We start from the raw sequence: 18,800 nt of genomic DNA on the forward strand, positions 1-18,800 counted from the left end.
TCAAGAACATTACATTTATTAAACTTTTTAAAAAGACAGAAGAAGAAATGTCATGAATGTAAACAAGTAAACAAAATAAACATCATTGGTGAAAGTTGTTCAGCTGGAAGCTTCTGGAGGACTTTCCCCGTTCTGAGGAGGAACCGAGAACCAGAGTTACTAAAGTTTAGCTTTTAAAGGCGAACGCTGAAAGCTTGGCGGAGGGATCCAGGGACTTCTTCTTCTTGGCACTATTTTCATCTGCCTCCGCCGGTCCAGTCTCATCTCCTACTCCTCCTCCTCCTCTCTTCCTCTTCTTCAGATCGTCTCCAGTTTGACCTTTTGCTCTCTCCGTCCACGACTGAACAGAATTATACAAAACAAACACACAAGAGGACATGAAGCGCACATTACATGACCACACACACATCCTAAAGTACACACACAAATCAACAACAAGTAAACAAGCTAAAACCTCCCAAAATAAGCCTGGAGATTAAACACACACACTTTTCTTAAGAGCTAAAAGGGAAACAAATATATATACTGATTAATAAAAAATAATAACTGTGAAAGAAAGAGAAAAAAACTGAAATACGTTACAATATTAAATCAAAGGGGGAAAACATATAATAAATTAGATTTTTAAAAAAAAAGGTGAAACTCTAATAAAAATGATATAAAGTACGTCGCCGCTGCCTCAATGTGAAATATAAATGTTAGTTTCTCCTGTGACGCAGAGCAGGCAGGAAGTCTGAGGATCACACGTCACCGTGGCGACGCCGTCAGGTCTTTGCTGTAGATTACTTATTGATCATAGTTTCTCTTTGCTGTAATATTGCAAATTTACTAAAAGATAATATTCTCATCTCAAGTAAACAACCCCTTGTTGTTGTTGTTGGACATCAGAACCCTCGGCTCACGGAGGTCTTATCAAAGCATCGCTAGGTACATCAGGTCTTGATGGACCGGCTACACAGACGCACACATCGCCGTGGGGACGACAGGATGAGGTCATCACTGACGACTTGCTCCTAAAATCTGGATGTTTTTTGGGGAACCCAGAAACGATGCAACGCTACCCGGCTCCCGATTGGACGGCTGCTCACCAGGCGCTCCTCCGCCGCCAGCGCCCTGAAGCGCCCCATGGCCTCCTTGATGACCTCCGTCTCCTCCAGGTCCGGCCGGTCGGCCGTGATGCTCTTCCTGTTCTCCTCCAGCCAGAGCTGGAAGCCCGTTTTGGGCCTGAAGGCAGCGAACGCAACACGAGTCAGAGCCGACCACGTCACTTTTTTTTAATTTTTAAACGGGTCGAACGGATTCCATCTTTTTACCTTTTATTTTCTGCGTCGTCGGCGGGAGAGGCTGGAGGCGGGGCTAGAGGCGTGGCTAGGGGCGGGGCTTCTGGCTGACTGACCTCCCGAGTCGTCGTCGTCTTCTTCTTCGTGCTCGTCATCGTCAGCAGAGTGGACTGAGTCTGGAGAGGAGAGCAGACGGTCAGCCTGTCGTCACACTGAGGCACGAGGGCCTGAAGTCGAATAAACTTTATTTAAACTCACAAACAAAGACGATCAAGTCAAATCTGACATTTTTAAGTGAAACAAGTCAAAGTAACGCAGCAGTAATTGTTGCGCAATAACACAACCCCCCCCAAACGCACACCGGCGCGAGGGAAAAGCCTTTCTTGATCAAATAAATGGTCAAACGTTCATCTTTTCGACGCTCCTTGAACACACCGCGTGCGACAAATATTTAACTCTGGGTCATTTAGGTTCTCGGCCCGTTGAGGACCAGGGGGTGAAACATGAGGTCCGGGTACCTTGGTTCTGGGCCGGGGGGCCAGTGGCTTGAGGACGGGCCCTCTGTTGGGCTTTCCCCCCGCGGCGGCGAGCGGAGACGACTTCCTGCCGGACGCCATGTTGTCCAGGATGCTGGTCGCTCGAGGCGACGAAGACGCCCCCGAGCCGAGGACCTGCGGGACGAAGAGGCGTCGTAAGAGCCAAATGCATGATTTCATTTGTTATAATAATTTAGTTTTAAAAGATTTAAAAAGGTAACTGAATATGAATCCTTTTCATTATGATTTGAAAGAATGTTTAGTTTAACATATATAATTTAGTATTGTATTTGAAAGCTTAATAATTTGTCTGAATGTAAGCTTCCAATCAGATGACGTCACGTCAGGATAACAGCTGTGTTGGACTGTCAGTCGTGTTTGAGTTCAGAGTGTTGGAAGCGACATCGTTTTTTGACCGTGTGACCGTGTACGATACGTTTTTTTTAAGTAAACATCATTTTGTATGAAACTACTTGTGTCACTCGTGTTTCAATGAATAGCTTTAAAGACTGATCTCAAAAGAGTGGTACAGAAGAACCAGAACTAGACGGAGTGCCACTACAGGCGTCACTCTTCGTCTCGCCCGATACAAATGCAAAAAAAATGATTCAATGATTCAACCCCCGTTGCACACGAGCTTTATTGGCGGAACCACTCTTCAACTTTGACCTTTGACCTCTGATTCCAACTGCATCTCTAGGGACATGCAGTGCTTTTGCTATCTTTGTGTTCTGTTCCTTGTTTGTGGAAGGCAGTGATCTCTGAATGGAGATGACATCATGAAGGGGCGGAGCCAATTAGAGATCCAGAGAATTCAGGAAAGTCATTCAAAGTAGCATTTTGTGTTGAATTAGGATAAAACCTCTTTATGTGAGTGTGTCGCTCTATATGTGAGCATGTCGCTCTATACGTGAACTTGTCGCTCTATATGTGTACGTGTCACTCTATATGTGAACGTGTCGCTCTATATGTGAATGTGTCACTCTATATGTGAACGTGTTGCTCTATACGTGAACGCGTCGCTCTATATGTGAACATGTCGCTCAATACGTGAGCGTGTCGCTCTATACGTGAACATGTCGCTCTATATGTGAACACGTCGCTCGATGTATGAACGTGTCGCTCTATATGTGAACGTGTCACTCTATATGTGAACGTGTCGCTCTATATGAGTGTGTCGCTCTATATGTGAACGTGACACTCTATACGTGAACATGTCGCTCTATATATGAGCATGTCGCTCTATACGTGAGCGTGTCGCTCTATATGTGAACACATCACTATATATGAGTGTGCCGCTCTATATGTGAACGTGTCGCTCTATACGTGAACATGTCGCTCTATATATGAGTGTGTCGCTCTATATGTGAACACGTCACTCTATATATGAGTGTGTCGCTCTACATGTGAGCGTGTCACTCTATATGTGAACATGTCGCTCTATATGTGAACATGTCGCTCTATATGTGAGCGTGATGCTCTATATGTGAGCATGTCTCTATGTAAATGTGGCTCTATATGTGAGCGTGATGCTCTCTATGTAAACGTGTCGCTCTATATGTGAGCGTGATGCTCTATATGCGAGCGTGTCTCTCTATATGTAAACATGTCGCGCTATATGTAAACATGTCACTCTATATGCGAACATGACACTCTATATGCGAGCGTGTCTCTCTATATGTAAACGTGTCGCTCTATATGTAAACGTGTCACTCTATATGTGAACGTGATGCTCTATATGCGAGTGTGTCGCTCTATATATGAACACGTCACTCTATATGCAAGCGTGTCACTCTATATGTAAACATGTCGCTCTATATGCAAGCGTGATGCTCTATATGCGAGTGTGTCGCTCTATATGCGAACTTGTCGCTCTATATGCGAGCGTGTCGCTCTATATGCGAGCATGTCGCTCTATACGTGAGCGTATCTCTCTATATGTAAACGTGTAGCTCTATATGTGAACGTGATGCTCTATATGTGAGCGTGTCTCTCTATATGTAAACGTGTCGCTCTATATGTGAATGTGTCGCTCTATATGCGAACGTGTCGCTCTATATGTGAACGTGTCGCTCTATATGAACATGTCGCTCTATATGTGAGCGTGTCGCTCTATATATGAACATGTCGCTCTATATGCTAACGTGTCGCTCTATACGAGCGTCTCACAATTCGTCTCACTCAGTTCTTACCTTGAAGGGATTCGCACGTCCGACTTTAACAACTGCCAAAAAAATAAGAAATTAGAAGCAAATTGAAATAATTTGTAATAATAATAAATGTATATATTAATATAGTTTACACACACACACACTGACACATACACACTCACCAGGCGTCAGAGTCCCAGGTGAACCGGTTTCTTGAGCAAACGGATTCACACCTGCAGAACGTTTACTGGATTCTTCCCCCCCCTCCTCCTCCTCCTCCTCTTCCTCCTCCCTGAGCTCTTCTACTGGCTCCTCCCCCTCCTCCTCCTCCTGATGACATCTGTTGCTATGACGCCGCCCCGGGACCTCGTACCTGTTTCAATAAGAAACTCGTGAATTAAAATCTCGCCCGAAGATATTCACACACACACACACACACACACCCAGAGGGCCGTCTTCCGGCGGAGGACTCTGGCTCCTCCTCCTCTGACTCCTCCCCCATGATCTGATTGGCCTTCTCCAGGGCGAGCTCGCTGAGCCGCTGGGCGAGCGCCATGCGGCGGGAGCGCGCCGCGTAGCGGACGGCGAGCGTCACCACGCTCTGGGTCATGAGCTCCGCCAGCTCCACGCAGCGGAACTCTCTGTCCAGCTTACAGGACAGCTGGACACCACAACAACAACAACAACAACAACGACAATGAACACAGCAGGCTCAGCTCTGAAGTCACGATGATACTCTCTGAGGTTTCCATGGTTTTTATCAGCACCCTGAACCCATCTTTATTTAAAAATGACACAATATTAAAACAAGTACTTTGAGGTTTAATTTTTATCTCTTCATCCTTTGTTTTTTTACTTCTCATATATTTTATATATTTATATATATAAAAATACACACACACACATAAATATACATACACACAGACAATATAATATTAAATATATATACTATATAAAATATTAAATATATACTTTATACAATATGTTTATTATTGTAAGTAATTATTTGGTTTAAAAATATATTCTAATTATATAGTATAAGTAATATTATTTATACAATACTATAATATATATTTTTTATTAAATATATGTTAAGACTGCAGTACACACTGTAATAATGATAATAATAACAATAGTAATAATACAAATAACAATAATAATAGTAATTATAATAATAATAATAGTTATAATAATAATAACAATATTCATGATAGTAATAATAGTTATAATAACAATAATAATAAGAACAATAATATTAATGAGTTATAAAAATGATAATAATGATAATAATAATAATCATAATAACATGGTGCTTCAGACTCACGGCGAACATCTTCATGAGGAGCTCTTGCTGCTCCTTCTGGGAACGAGTCTGTCCGTCCTCGTCCACCTCGTAGCCGCTGGAGGACAGGAAGCTGAAGTGGTTGTGGAAGAGGACTGAACGCCAGTACTGCTCCTGGAGGAGGAGAGGGGAGGAGTCAGTCTGAGTGCTCCTGGTCTTATTAGTGGAGCTCCTGTCCCCGGCGGCGGGTCAGGACCAGGAGGTCACCTCCATCAGGCCCTTCTCCGTGGAGGTCTGGCACAGCGGCAGCTTGAAGGGCAAGATGGCCACCGCGGGCCTGGGCAGCGTGGGCGGGTACCTGGAGCCCTTACAGGGCACACACCTGAGGGGAGGAGACAGCGTGAGACACGGGGATCCGCTGGGGGAACCGGACTCCACCGGCCATGAAGAAGACCCCAGAGGGCTCACCGGAGCTGCTGCGGGTTCTCGTGGACCCCGACCACCCAGTAGTGGTCGGACCTGCTCTTGCAGGTCTCTCTGGTGTTGCACACCGGCGTCCACGTGTTGCCGAGGGAACGGTTCAGCATCCGGACCACGCCGTCCGAGTCCACGTAGCACGGGGTCCCTGGAGGACCAAACAAAACATCCGTTTCTGACACTCTGACAAGGAGAACGTGTTCCAGGAGAACCAGGAGAACCAAACTAACCCTCGGCGGAGAACCCGAGCCAGGTGAGGTGGGTCTGAGGAGACAGAGGCAGCGGCTCCCCGTGGACCAGCTGCTTCCCCCCCGCACACACCTGCAGCAGCTGGACGCCCAGAGCCTGGTCCCCATCGAAGCCCGGAGCTGGAGACAGGAGACAGGGGACATGAGACAGGAGGTAGGAGACATGAGACAGGGGACATGAGACAGGAGGTAGCAGACATGAGACAGGGGACATGAGACAGGAGGTAGGAGACATGAGACAGGAGGTAGGAGACATGAGACAGGGGACATGAGATAGGAGACAGGGGACATGAGACAGGAGGTAGGAGACATGAGACATGAGACAGGAGGTAGGAGACATGAGACATGAGACAGGGGACATGAGACAGGGGACATGAGACAGGGGACATGAGACAGGAGGTAGGAGACATGAGACAGGGGACAGGAGACATGAGACAGGGGACATGACACATGAGACAGGAGACAGGGGACATGAGACAGGAGGTAGGAGACATGAGACAGGGGACATGAGACAGGAGGTAGGAGACATGAGACAGGGGACATGAGACAGGAGACATGAGACAGGGGACATGAGACAGGAGACATGAGACAGGAGGTAGGAGACATGAGACATGAGACAGGGGACATGAGACAGGAGACATGAGACAGGGGACATGAGACAGGAGGTAGGAGACATGAGACAGGGGACATGAGACAGGAGGTAGGAGACATGAGACAGGGGACATGAGACAGGGGACATGAGACAGGGGACATAAGACAGGGGGTAGGAGACAGGAGACATGAGGTAGGAGACATGAGACAGGAGGTAGGAGACAGGGGACATGAGACAGGAGGTAGGAGACATGAGACAGGGGACATGAGACAGGAGGTAGGAGACATGAGACAGGGGACATGAGATAGGAGACAGGGGACATGAGACAGGGGACATGAGACAGGAGGTAGGAGACATGAGACAGGGGACATGATACATGAGACAGGGGACATGAGGTAGGAGACAGGGGACATGAGACAGGGGACATGAGGTAGGAGACATGAGACAGGGGACATGAGACATAAGACAGGAGACATGAGGTAGGAGACATGAGACAGGAGGTAGGAGACATGAGACAGGAGACAGGGGACATGAGACAGGAGGTAGGAGACATGAGACAGGGGACATGACACATGAGACAGGAGACATGGGACATGAGACAGGAGACAGGGGGTAGAAGACATGAGACAGGGGACATGAGGTAGGAGACAGGAGACATGAGACAGGGGGTAGGAGACATGAGACAGGAGGTAGGAGACATGAGAAAGGAGACATGAGACAGGGGACATGAGACAGGAGGTAGGAGACATGAGACAGGGGACATGAGGTAGGAGGTAGGAGACATGAGACAGGAGACATGAGACAGGGGACATGAGACAGGGGACATGAGATAGGAGACAGGGGACATGAGACAGGAGGTAGGAGACATGAGACAGGGGACATGAGGTAGGGGACAGGAGACAGGGGACATGAGACAGGGGACATGAGACAGGGGACATGAGACAGGGGACATAAGACAGGGGACATGAGGTAGGAGACATGAGACAGGAGGTAGGAGACATGAGACAGGGGACATGAGGCAGGAGACAGGGGACATGAGACAGGGGACATGAGATAGGAGGTAGGAGACATGGGACAGGAGACAGGGGACATGAGATAGGAGACATGAGACATGGGACAGGAGACAGGGGACATGAGACAGGGGACATGAGACAGGAGACATGAGACAGGAGGTAGGAGACATGAGACAGGAGGTAGGAGACATGAGACAGGGGACATGAGACAGGAGGTAGGAGACATGAGACAGGAGACAGGGGACATGAGACAGGAGACATGAGACAGGGGGTAGGAGACAGGAGACATGAGACAGGAGGTAGGAGACATGAGACAAGAGGTAGGAGACATGAGACAGGGGACATGAGACAGGGGGTAGGAGACAGGAGACATGAGACAGGAGGTAGGAGACATGAGACAGGAGACAGGGGGTAGGAGACATGAGACAGGAGGTAGGAGACATGAGACAGGAGACATGAGACAGGAGACATGAGGTAGGAGACATGAGACAGGAGACATGAGACAGGAGGTAGGAGACATGAGACAGGAGGTAGGAGACATGAGACACGGGACATGAGGTAGGAGACATGAGAAAGGAGGTAGGAGACATGAGACAGGAGGCTGTGTGTGTGTGTGTGTGTGTGTGTGTGTGTGTCCTAACCCCGGTGGTAGACGATGAGCAGCTGCTCTCCGTGCGTCGCCATGGCGACCACGTTGCCCGGCAGGCTGAACACTTCCCTCTGGACTCCTCCGATGGAGAAGAGGCGGAGCATCAGCTTGCTGGTGGCGACCGCCGCCCAGCGCCGCCCGAGACACAGCGCCCGCACGTCCTCGCCCGGCGGCAGGTCCACCATCCACTCCTTGTTGGTGTCCCAGGAGGAGAAGTGGAGGCACTGCAGCTTGCTGAGGAGGAGGAGGAGGAGGAAGATAAGACTCTCCTGCAGACCGCGGGGCCCTGAGCGGCAGGCGGCGGTCTACCTGGCGAGCTCGTCCGTGCCTCGGCAGGCCAGCAGCACGGCCTCCTGGGAAAGATCCGCCATGGTGTAACCCAGCGAGTTGGTGAGGTGCATGGCGTGGTGCACGGCCGTGTCGTGGAACTCCACGTCCACGGCGTTGTCCTCCTCGTCGTTGTAGCCGCGGACGATTCCCACCGAGTTCCACACCTGAGGAGCGGCGAGAGGAAATAACCACGCGTTGAAGACCGAGCGCCAAACAAACACCAAATGAAGTCAAGATGTTGGAGTCGGAGGTCGACCATGAAGCGGTGCGTGAGGTGAGCCGGGGTGGAGCCCGGCTGGAAGGCCTTCTGGGGCGCCGTCGGCAGGGGCCCCTCGTAGGCGGGGCGAAGGGGCGGAGCGGCGGCCGGCACCGCCGCGCCGCCGTACTCGTCCCGACTGAGCTCCACCGACGTGGCATCTGAAGAAAAGGAACAATAGAAGTGTTTTTATGTTAAATTTGCGAATCGCCACCGTACCGTGGGGGAGGAGCCGGGGGTCCTGGACACGGCGCCGCCTGCCGACGCCATCGTTCACCTGGGAGACTTCAACGAAACCTGGAGGTCATGTGAGGAACGGCTTCTGATCTGAACCGAGCCGTGTTCTGGGACTGGACTCCTGTGCTAGCCGCGGTTTGTCCAGAACCAATACCATGCTCCACCACCAGGGGGCTCAGAGGTGGACTTTGCAAACGTATCGCACCAAAACCCAACCCTCAACCCGAGGGCTCAGCCTGAGAGATAGAGGAAGGAGATGAGGTTCCTCTAGGAGCCTTAGAGATAGAGGAAGGAGATGAGGTTCCTCTAGGAGCCTTAGAGATAGAGTAAGGAGATGAGGTTCCTCTGTAGGAGCCTGAGAGATAGAGGAAGGAGATGAGGTTCCTCTAGGAGCCTTAGAGATAGAGGAAGGAGATGAGGTTCCTCTAGGAGCCTTAGAGATAGAGGAAGGAGATGAGGTTCCTCTAGGAGCCTTAGAGATAGAGTAAGGAGATGAGGTTCCTCTAGGAGCCTTAGAGATAGAGTAAGGAGATGAGGTTCCTCTCGGAGCCTTAGAGATAGAGGAAGGAGATGAGGTTCCTCTAGGAGCCTTAGAGATAGAGTAAGGAGATGAGGTTCCTCTAGGAGCCTTAGAGATAGAGGAAGGAGATGAGGTTCCTCTAGGAGCCTTAGAGATAGAGTAAGGAGATGAGGTTCCTCTAGGAGCCTTAGAGATAGAGTAAGGAGACAAGGTTCCTCTAGGAGCCTTAGAGATAGAGGAAGGAGATGAGGTTCCTCTAGGAGCCTTAGAGATAGAGGAAGGAGATGAGGTTCCTCTAGGAGCCTTAGAGATAGAGTAAAGAGATGAGGTTCCTCTAGGAGCCTTAGAGATAGAGGAAGGAGATGAGGTTCCTCTAGGAGCCTTAGAGATAGAGGAAGGAGATGAGGTTCCTCTAGGAGCCTTAGAGATAGAGTAAGGAGATGAGGTTCCTCTCGGAGCCTTAGAGATAGAGTAAGGAAACAAGGTTCCTCTCGGAGCCTTAGAGATAGAGTAAGGAAACAAGGTTCCTCTAGGAGCCTTAGAGATAGAGTAAGGAAACAAGGTTCCTCTAGGAGCCTTAGAGATAGAGGAAGGACCTCGGACACCAGGAGGGAGCTTGGAGTTCAGCCTCTACTCCTTCGTGTCTAAAGGAGTCAGTGGAGGTGGTTCGGGCCTCCTGGAGCCTTCAGAGGTTTTTTAGACACGTCCAATGGGAGGAGACCCCGGACCCACTGGAGGGTTTATATCTCCCAGCTGGCCTGAACGCCTCATGATCCCCCAGAATGAGCTGGAGAGTGTTGCGGTTGAAAGGGAAGTCTGGGTCAGCTGCCACCGCGACCGACCCGGACGAAACAGATGAGGATGGATGATTAGATGGATGGTTGGTTGGATGGTTGGATGGGTGGATGGTTGGATGGATGGGTGGGTGGATGGTTGGGTGGTTGGATGGGTGGATGGATAGTTGGATGGTTGGATGGTTGGTTGGATGGATGGTTGGTTGGGTGGATGGATGGATGGATGGATGGGTGGATGGGCAGCACGGTGGCTCAGTGGTTAGCACTGTCGCCTCACAGCACGAAGGCCCTGGGTTCGAATCCCGGTCGTCCCAGGTCCTTTCTGTGTGGAGTTTGCATGTTCTCCTCGTGCCTGCGTGGGTTTCCTCCGGGTACTCCGGCTTCCCCCACCATCATAAAGACATGCACCGCAGCCTCACCCCGGTTCATATGGATGTGAATGAGTGCTGGTGGTGGGGGAGGGGCCGGAGGCGCTGATTGGCTGCCACGCTTCCGTCAGTCTGCCCCAGGGCAGCTGTGGCTACTGATGTAGCTTACCACCACCGGTATGACTGTGTGTGTGTGACTACTGGACTCTGCACTCTGTAAAGCGACTTCGGGTGCCTTGAGAAGCGCTATATAAAATAAATGATTATTATTATTATTATTATTATGGTTGGATGGATGGGTGGTTGGGTGGATGGGTGGATGGATAGTTGGATGGATGGATAGTTGGGTGGTTGGATGGATGGGTGGATAGTTGGATGGTTGGATGGATGTTAAATCCAGAACATTTCATTTCCTGTTGTGTTATTTCTTGACTGCCTCACTCACCCAGAGAGTTCTCGTCGTCCAGGATCGCGCCTCGGTTCCTCGCCCGCCCCGTCGAGGGCACGAGGAAGTCGTCGTCGTCGTTGTCGTCTTCGTCGGGTTTCTTATCCGGCGAGCGTCCGGTGCTCAGCCCGTCGTCCATCGGGCGGTCGTCGTCATCGTCGTCGAACAGGTTGTCGAAGTCTTTCGTCGGTTTCTTCTCCTGCTGGAAGTTAGCGAAGAGAAAACGTGAAGAAGGAAACACGGGAAGAGAGCAGTTTGTTTGTAACTGATCAGTACCGAGGAAGAGGAGGAGGAGGAGGAGCAGCCCAGGCCCTCCAGCAGCCCCAGGCAGCCCTCCGTGTCGGTGTAGGCCAGCTGGCGGCCCGACGGGCTCCAGGCCAGGCCGCACACCGTGAAGCCCTTCTCGTGCTTCTGCCTGCAGCGGGGACAACTACGTCAGCCGCGGAGGTCCCTGAACGCCTCGCCGACGGGACGCTCGCGACCTGCCGACCTTTACCTTTCCACGCAGAGCTCGCTGCTCACGTCCCAAACCGTCAGGGCGCCGCCCACAGCGCCGCCCGCCAGGAACCCGCCACACGGAGACCAGACCACCACGTTCAGGGGCTGCAGGGGAGGGTGAGACAGGCTTTAGGGGGGAGGAGGGGGAGACAGGCTTTAGGGAGGGGGAGACAGGCTTTAAGGGGAGGAGGGGAGACAGGCTTTAAGGGGAGGAGGGGAGACAGGCTTTAAGGGGAGGAGGGGAGACAGGCTTTAAGGGGAGGAGGGGAGACAGGCTTTAAGGGGGAGGAGGTGAGACAGGCTTTAAGGGGGAGGAGACAGGCTTTAAGGGAGGAGGTGAGACAGGCTTTAGGGGGGAGGAGGTGAGACAGGCTTTAAGGGGAGGAGACATGCTTTAAGGGAGGAGGAGACAGGCTTTAAGGGGAGGAGGGGAGACAGGCTTTAAGGGAGGAGGAGACAGGCTTTAAGGGGAGGATGGGAGACAGGCTTTAAAGGGAGGAGGGGAGACAGGCTTTAATGGGGAGGAGGGGAGACAGGCTTTAAGGGGAGGGGAGACAGGCTTTAAGGGGGAGGAGGGGAGACAGGCTTTAAGGGGAGGAGGTGAGACAGGCTTTAAGGGGAGGAGGTGAGACAGGCTTTAAGGGGGAGGAGGTGAGACAGGCTTTAAGGGGAGGAGGGGAGACAGGCTTTAAGGGGGAGGGGGGGAGACAGGCTTTAAGGGGGAGGAGGTGAGACAGGCTTTAAGGAGGTGAGACGTGTCCTACCTGTGTCAGCAGGTCGTCGGTCAGCGTGCTCACGAGGTTCCAGGACTCTCGCTCGTACAGGTGCACCTTCGTCTCCACGGGAACCGCTAACAACTGAGCCACACACACACACACAAAGCTTCAAAGGGGGCGTGTCAGTCTCAAAAGGGGGGCGTGTCAACCTTTAGAAAGGGGCATGTCACCAACCTTCCCTGCCGCCGGCTGCCAGGCCAGGCGACACAGGCTGGCGGCGTTGCCGACGTCGTTGCTCTTCTGCAGCAGCGGCCAGCGGACCAGCGGCGCCTGGAGGACACGGAGCGCGTCAGCACCGAGCCGCCGCCGGCCGGGCGACAACAACATCGAGGTAAACACCGTACCTGATCCTCGATGCTCCAGACCACCACCGAGCCGTCGCAGCTGGCGGACGCCTGCCGGGAGCAGAAGGTCGTTACCGGTTGGTGGAGACGTGCCGCGAGGCTCCGCCTCTCAATACAGTTCATTACGTGACTCCTAAAATACATCGGGCACTATAAATGAATAATGAGCGTTCCTCTGTCAACGGTTTGGTGAAATCCATTCCGTTTAAGGGACAGTGAAGGCATCGCCGACGGCTCACGCACCAGAAAGTCATCTTTGGGGTCAAAGGTCACACTGAGGACCGGCGCATCGTGGCCACGGAGCGTTTTCTGCCGGCTGCTGTCGGCCACCTCCACCACCTTCACCATGAAGTCACTGAGGAGGAGGAGGAGGAACTACGTGATCAGAGGGACATCAGCTGTGAAGCGGCACGAGGGGAAATTGTCAAATCGATAAACGAGATAAATAATAACGAAATAATCATCCTGATTTCCTCCCAACGTCCGGATGTCAAATTGTCCCCAACAGCCTCGAATGTGACGATCAATACGCCACGAGGCGATCAATAAGGAGCCACGCTCCGTGCCTCCATCGCTGTGATCAGCTGGGGGGGGGGGGGGGGTCTGCTTCTCCTCATGTTCATATTTAAAGGGGAAGTACCTGCAGCCTGAACCTCACCTTCTCATGTTCATATTTAAAGGGGAAGTACCTGGAGCCCGCAGCGACCCTGGAGCCGCTGGCGTTGAAGGCGACGTGCGTGGCGTTGGTGGTGAACCGGGTCAGGATGCCGTCCGGCTCGCCGTCGGGGAACGTGTGGATCTGCACCGTGTTGTTGGAGCTCGCCGTCACCAGCTTGCCGTTCTGCGGCGGGGGAAAGGGACGCGGTCACGAGGGAAAGGCCCATCACGCGCCCTCAAAAGAGCCCAGACCCACCTTGAGGGCCATCGAGTAGACCTTCTCCCCCACAGTGATGAACTTGGGGTCGTCGTCGTCCAGACCCTCCCAGATACGGACGTCTCCATCGTTGCCGCAGGTCACCAGGAACCTGAGGCGGCATCGATTCATTCATCTTTACGCTACACTCTGATTATCACGCAACTACACACTGGAGACAACACACTCATTAAACAACACCCGGTCAATAAATAGATGCACTGTCCCTTTAAGTCGTGTTACTGTGAGGCAGGGGTTCCCAAACTTTTTAGACGACGCACCCCCTTCTACATCCCGACCGGGTTCACGCACCCCCAATCCCCCACACCGTTAAAAAAAAACGCAACAGAATGCAAGAGTTGTTGACGGGGGGGGGGGGGGGGGGGTTTAGCCCCGGGTTTAGCCCCGGGTTTTTTAGCCTAGGGACGCCACTGGTTAAGACCGAAATGACACTTGAGAGCCCTGAGAATGTTTAATATTAATTATTACACCATTAGACCACCATTACATTTTTCCTCTCGCGCACCCCCTAGAGGCAGCACACTTTGGGAATCCCTGCTGTGAGGCATCATGAGGACTCATAGTGGTCTCGTTGCGATCCAGACGCATCGTGAACGAGGCTGGTTACCATGGTTACCGTGAGCACGCAAATCCACCGGTTGTCAAATCTCATGAAGTGAGTGTATGTGTATGTATACACACAAATATATATATATACACACATGTATATATATACATATATATATACTGTATATATATACACACACACACACACACGCGCATATATATATACGTATGTATATATATATACATGTATATATATACACAGACAAATATATATATACACATATATATATACATATATATATATTTACATATATATACGTATGTGTGTATATATATATATATACACACACACGCATATATATATGTGTATGTGTATATATATATATATATATATATATATACACACGTATACACCTGTATTTGTGTATACACAGCTTCAGGATGTTTGTGTTAGTTTAGCAGGTCAGAACCAAAGAGTACAATAGTAGAAGTACACAGAAGCGGTGAAGTTCTGTTTAACTATTTAACTCTTAATTAAATGTAAATACTTCATGTCGGTGAACTTACTTCCCGGACTCGTCGTAGCAGACCTCGGTGTGTCCCTCCGAGTGCCCGTAGCGCATCGGCTTCCTCTCGCAGGGCATTTCCACTCAAACACGACAATATACTACACAATACTAAAACACGAGGATAAAGTACACAATACTAAAACACGTGGATAAAGTACACGATACTAAAACACGAGGTTAAAGTACACGATAATAAAACACGAGTATAAAGTAAACACTACTAAAACACAAGTATATGGTACGCGGGTGGTTCTTCAGCGGACAGGGTTCCAGTTCCGGTTCCGTTCTCTGCTCCTGAATCTCCCGCGCTGCGACTCTCCCGCCAGCTACGTCATGACGCAACCACCGTGACCCCGCCCACTTCGGCTCCCCCTTCTTTCTTTATGTATTTACCAAAGTAAAAGTATCAATACTGCTGTTAAAGTTAAAAATAACTTACTTAAGTAAAAGTACAAAAGTATTATATTTATTTAAAGAATTATTAGTCGAATTAATTATTATGCCGAATGGACAATTTCAGAATAATAAATATAAAACTACTGGATTATAATTGTTGTATTTACTGCTGGGTGGCTGAACCTTTAATAATACATCATAAAGTATTATCATTTATTTATCGTTTCTTTATCATTTCTTTATTGTTTCTTTATCATTTCTTTATTGTTTCTTTATCATTTCTTTATTATTTCTTTATCATTTCTTCATCATTTGTTCTCTGCAGGCTGAACGACGTGAATCAGTCTGAGAGAAGAAGAATGAATCTGAATCGTGACGCGTGACTCGTGTTCTTCACCTCCGTATCTCCTTCGCTCTGCCAGGCTTCAAAGGTGTCCTTTCGGCAGCCATTGTTCTCTCAGCGGCTTCAGAAGCTCTCCGTTACATCAGCCCGTCTGAAGGCCATGCTCAATTCGATTCAGTTTATTTGTGAGTGCACAAGCTGCTGCATTCTGGGTAAACGGGTCAAGAGGTGACACCGAAGCGGAGAGGCGGTGCACATGGCATTTATTGTAATCGAGTGTATCGGTGAATGTGTTATACGCCTCCAGGGCGGGAAACAACGGGATTGAAATACTTTGAGAACTCTGCCGGGTCCCAGTGGACCGGTCTCGGTACGGTGGCCCTGAGGGCCCAGAGTCAGAACACAGCGGGAGGAGAACCCTTTGATGTAAATGTTAACACTAACGTACTGTATTATCGCTTTGAAAGCAATGCATTGTGGGAGTGATAACACTTGGTCCCATGATCCTAACGGTCATACAAACCGTCTATTTCAAGTACAGTAACTTAATGTATTTCAATACAATATAGATACTGTACATTGTAAGTAGGTAAAATACTATATATATGTGTTTATTTCACCAAATTACAGCAAGTTGCTGTATTATTTTAATAGAGTAGACACACTTTAAATTATACTCTCAATTACTAGCAGAATTGAGGGCCAGTCGTTTACGAGGTTTCTTTTGCAGTAAAAACACAGAACACTGGAAATTAGTTTAAAAAACAGTTTAATTCACTTCATACAAAATCAAATAAAGTTGCTCGGTGCATGATTCAGATTTGAATTGACAGTCAAATCATTGAAGCCAGATCCAGAGAACATCTCTGACATTTATTTATAAGAGATATTGTGTTGGCTGGGACTCGGCACTGAGGAGGCGGCTGGAGTCTTCCCATCGGTGCAGTTGTGGCGCCACCTTGTGGCCGGCGAGATGACGAAACCCTGAAGCCACGTGTGTGTTGAACAGTGTATTTCACAGGTGTCAAACACAAGGCCCGCGGGCCAAACCCGGCCCGCCGCATCATTTCATGTGGCCCCTGACGGCTTGAAAGACACGTGATCCCCTTTTCTTAAAGAAATTAAAGAAAAATGTCCCGTGCTTTTATTTTGAAAGTTTCAAATTAAATGGATTTATGTTGTAATATTAAAGACATTTCCCTATGTACAATATTTCTACACTCAAATAAACAATAATCGAATGCTATTCCTGTTTCATTCCTATGAGTTCATGACGGGAGGTTTGCTCTCAGCCCGCCAATCGGAAAAGGTGCAGTTCCTCAAGTGGCCACTAGAGGGAACAGAGGTCCATGTGATGTCCAACAGATTGACTCGGAGTCAAAGGGGGGTAAGTGTCAATATTCCACTAAAAGTGAGGGTGAAAGTGTAATGTATTACTCCACTAAGGATGTTAAGTGTTTAGGAGAATGTTTAACTCCAGACCCTCATCGTCTCAGGTGTCAAACCATCCCTCGGCACTGAGGGACAACACATTGTCCATGTGGTCCCACAGTGAATGAATCTGTAGAGCAGCTTTAATTCTTCTGTCTCTTGATGCAGCGAGATCGACCAACGTCTCAAAGCAGCTTTCAGACCTCAAAGAGACGCAGCTTCCACCGGGCTCCTTGCCGAGCGCCCCGAGGCCCCGTCACAAGGTGCAGGCGCCGTTACACTTGATGTGGTACTGCTGGAGGAAGTCCCTGAGCTGCGGGGGCAGCGGCAGGTCGCCGATGCCCCGGTAGGTGGCGCGGCTGCAGATCACGGTCCTGCACAGGTGCTGCAGGGTGAAGGGGAAGGACCTCGGCAGCGGCCGCGACAGCAGCGGCTCGAAGAAGAGGCAGCTGGCCGGGTCGCTGTAGTGCCTCAGCAGGCCCGTCACGCTGGGGTCCCGGTACATGCACGGGTCGCGCACGTCGAAGCTGAAGCGCCGGTCGTTCTGCTCGATGCGCGCGTGCAGCGAGCGGCTGTAGCGGCGGAAGCTGACCGAGAAGAGGAACTCGTCTTGGGCCGAGTCTCGGAGCAGGAAGGTGCCCTCCGGTTTGCCCTCCAGCAGCTCCTCCGCCTCGAAGCGGTTCAACACGCCCCAGTAACAGGAGCTGTTGTTGATCTGGAGCAGGTCCGGGACCAGGATGTAGTCGGTGTGGCCGCAGCTGCCCTCGGCCGCTCCGCCGCGAGGACCAGAGGGGTCCCAGTCCTCCAGGCTGGTGCCTCCGGGCCCGGGGGAGCAGCAGACGTCCTCCCAGGAGAGAGGGGTCTGCGGCGGGGAGGTGGAGGAGGGCGAGGCGTCGGGCCTGAGGGGAGCCTCCATGTGTTTGAGGGCGCCGCTGTGCGTGGCGTGATTCTTTACGAGGTGCCAACATCGGGCCAGTTCCGATTTGGGCGAGAAGGGGCAGTTGTCCTGCAGGAGCTCGGAGACGTGGATCTTGCGCTTGGACCAGAAGAGCACCGAGAAGGGCCGCGAGGAGCCCGGCGGGCGGTGCTGGCGGTGCTGGTGGTGGTGGGAGCGCAGCGGGAAACACTGGCCCACCGCGTCCTGGAACTTCTGCCGCAGGGAGCGCCGGGACAAGGCCTTCCGACACACCACCTCGATGTCCGCGGACGTCAACGCGTTGTCGTCGAGAGCGCCGCAGCTGCACTTCCTGTCCCGGCGCCGCCTCGGACAGGAAGTGGAGCGCACGCCCGGCTCCTCCTGCGCCGGCGCCTCCGGCCCCCCGGGACTCGACCCGTTGCGAGCGCTGCGCGAGCGTTTCTTCCCCCGCCACACGCAGCTGTCTGCGCTCCAGCTGCGGAGGCCGGATTTGGGCCGCGTGTCGGCGCCGCGCGGCGTCTTCTCCGACATGGCGGCTTCCTTCATGAGAAAAGAAAGAAAGCGGGATTTCAGGACCGCGACTCTCAGCAGGAACACATCAGTCTGTTCTCAAAACGCTGAGACTGCATCAGGGAGGTCAGATACAGACACAACACAGAGAGCCATTCAGAAAAGGACTTTACTGAGAGTTCTACATACCAGATATCACGCGCCAGAAGGGGCCATGTTGTCAAGGAAACATGCGACTATCAAAAACACTCAGATATATATTCTCTAATGTATCAGATCCATTTTGGTAACTATTCATCTGGCTCACTGGAGACATTCTTCTGATCAATGATCAATGCGTCATTCAGAAACCGCCTGCAG

General features: G+C 50.9%; 2 protein-coding genes across 3 annotated transcripts; both read right to left on the reverse strand.

Annotated features, from left to right (window-relative positions):
* On the reverse strand, positions 1-15,111 carry wdhd1 (WD repeat and HMG-box DNA binding protein 1). Of its 2 annotated transcripts, none has more exons than XM_056413265.1 (24): positions 14,843-15,111; positions 13,709-13,820; positions 13,485-13,636; positions 13,039-13,150; positions 12,796-12,846; positions 12,626-12,721; positions 12,440-12,532; positions 11,674-11,780; positions 11,454-11,592; positions 11,178-11,376; positions 8,814-8,974; positions 8,537-8,721; positions 8,220-8,461; positions 5,956-6,093; positions 5,717-5,873; positions 5,516-5,630; positions 5,291-5,422; positions 4,410-4,627; positions 4,149-4,339; positions 4,009-4,040; positions 1,799-1,951; positions 1,314-1,456; positions 1,089-1,224; positions 1-340 (listed from the first exon to the last, which is right to left on the reverse strand). In XM_056413265.1, exons 1-24 carry the CDS (start codon positions 14,917-14,919, stop codon positions 167-169), a joined length of 3,315 nt encoding a protein of 1,104 aa, XP_056269240.1. In that variant the 5' UTR covers positions 14,920-15,111; the 3' UTR covers positions 1-166. The 2 variants fall into 2 exon arrangements, with proteins under 2 accessions (XP_056269240.1, XP_056269239.1); XM_056413264.1 differs by having other exon boundaries at positions 11,178-11,379.
* A 2,159-nt stretch (positions 15,112-17,270) lies between these two features.
* On the reverse strand, positions 17,271-18,461 carry socs4 (suppressor of cytokine signaling 4). The gene has a single exon (XM_056413333.1). The coding sequence runs from the start codon at positions 18,459-18,461 to the stop codon at positions 17,271-17,273; it is 1,191 nt and encodes a 396-aa protein (XP_056269308.1).
* Positions 18,462-18,800: the final 339 nt, after the last annotated feature.

This window comes from Pseudoliparis swirei, chromosome 4 (genome assembly GCF_029220125.1).
Source record: "Pseudoliparis swirei isolate HS2019 ecotype Mariana Trench chromosome 4, NWPU_hadal_v1, whole genome shotgun sequence".
Taxonomy (NCBI): Eukaryota; Metazoa; Chordata; class Actinopteri; order Perciformes; family Liparidae; genus Pseudoliparis; species Pseudoliparis swirei.

Excerpts from the sequence above, each read along its gene's own strand:
- wdhd1 (XM_056413264.1), bottom strand. The coding sequence starts at position 14,919 with ATGCCCTGCGAGAGGAAGCCGATGCGCTACGGGCACTCGGAGGGACAC. Across the intron at positions 12,533-12,625 it reads GGCAGCCGGCGGCAGGGAAG|TTGTTAGCGGTTCCCGTGGA; the intron begins GTTGGTGACATG and ends TGTGTGGCTCAG. Across the intron at positions 5,631-5,716 it reads GAGAACCCGCAGCAGCTCCG|GTGTGTGCCCTGTAAGGGCT; the intron begins GTGAGCCCTCTG and ends TCCTCCCCTCAG.
- socs4 (XM_056413333.1), bottom strand. The coding sequence starts at position 18,461 with ATGTCGGAGAAGACGCCGCGCGGCGCCGACACGCGGCCCAAATCCGGC.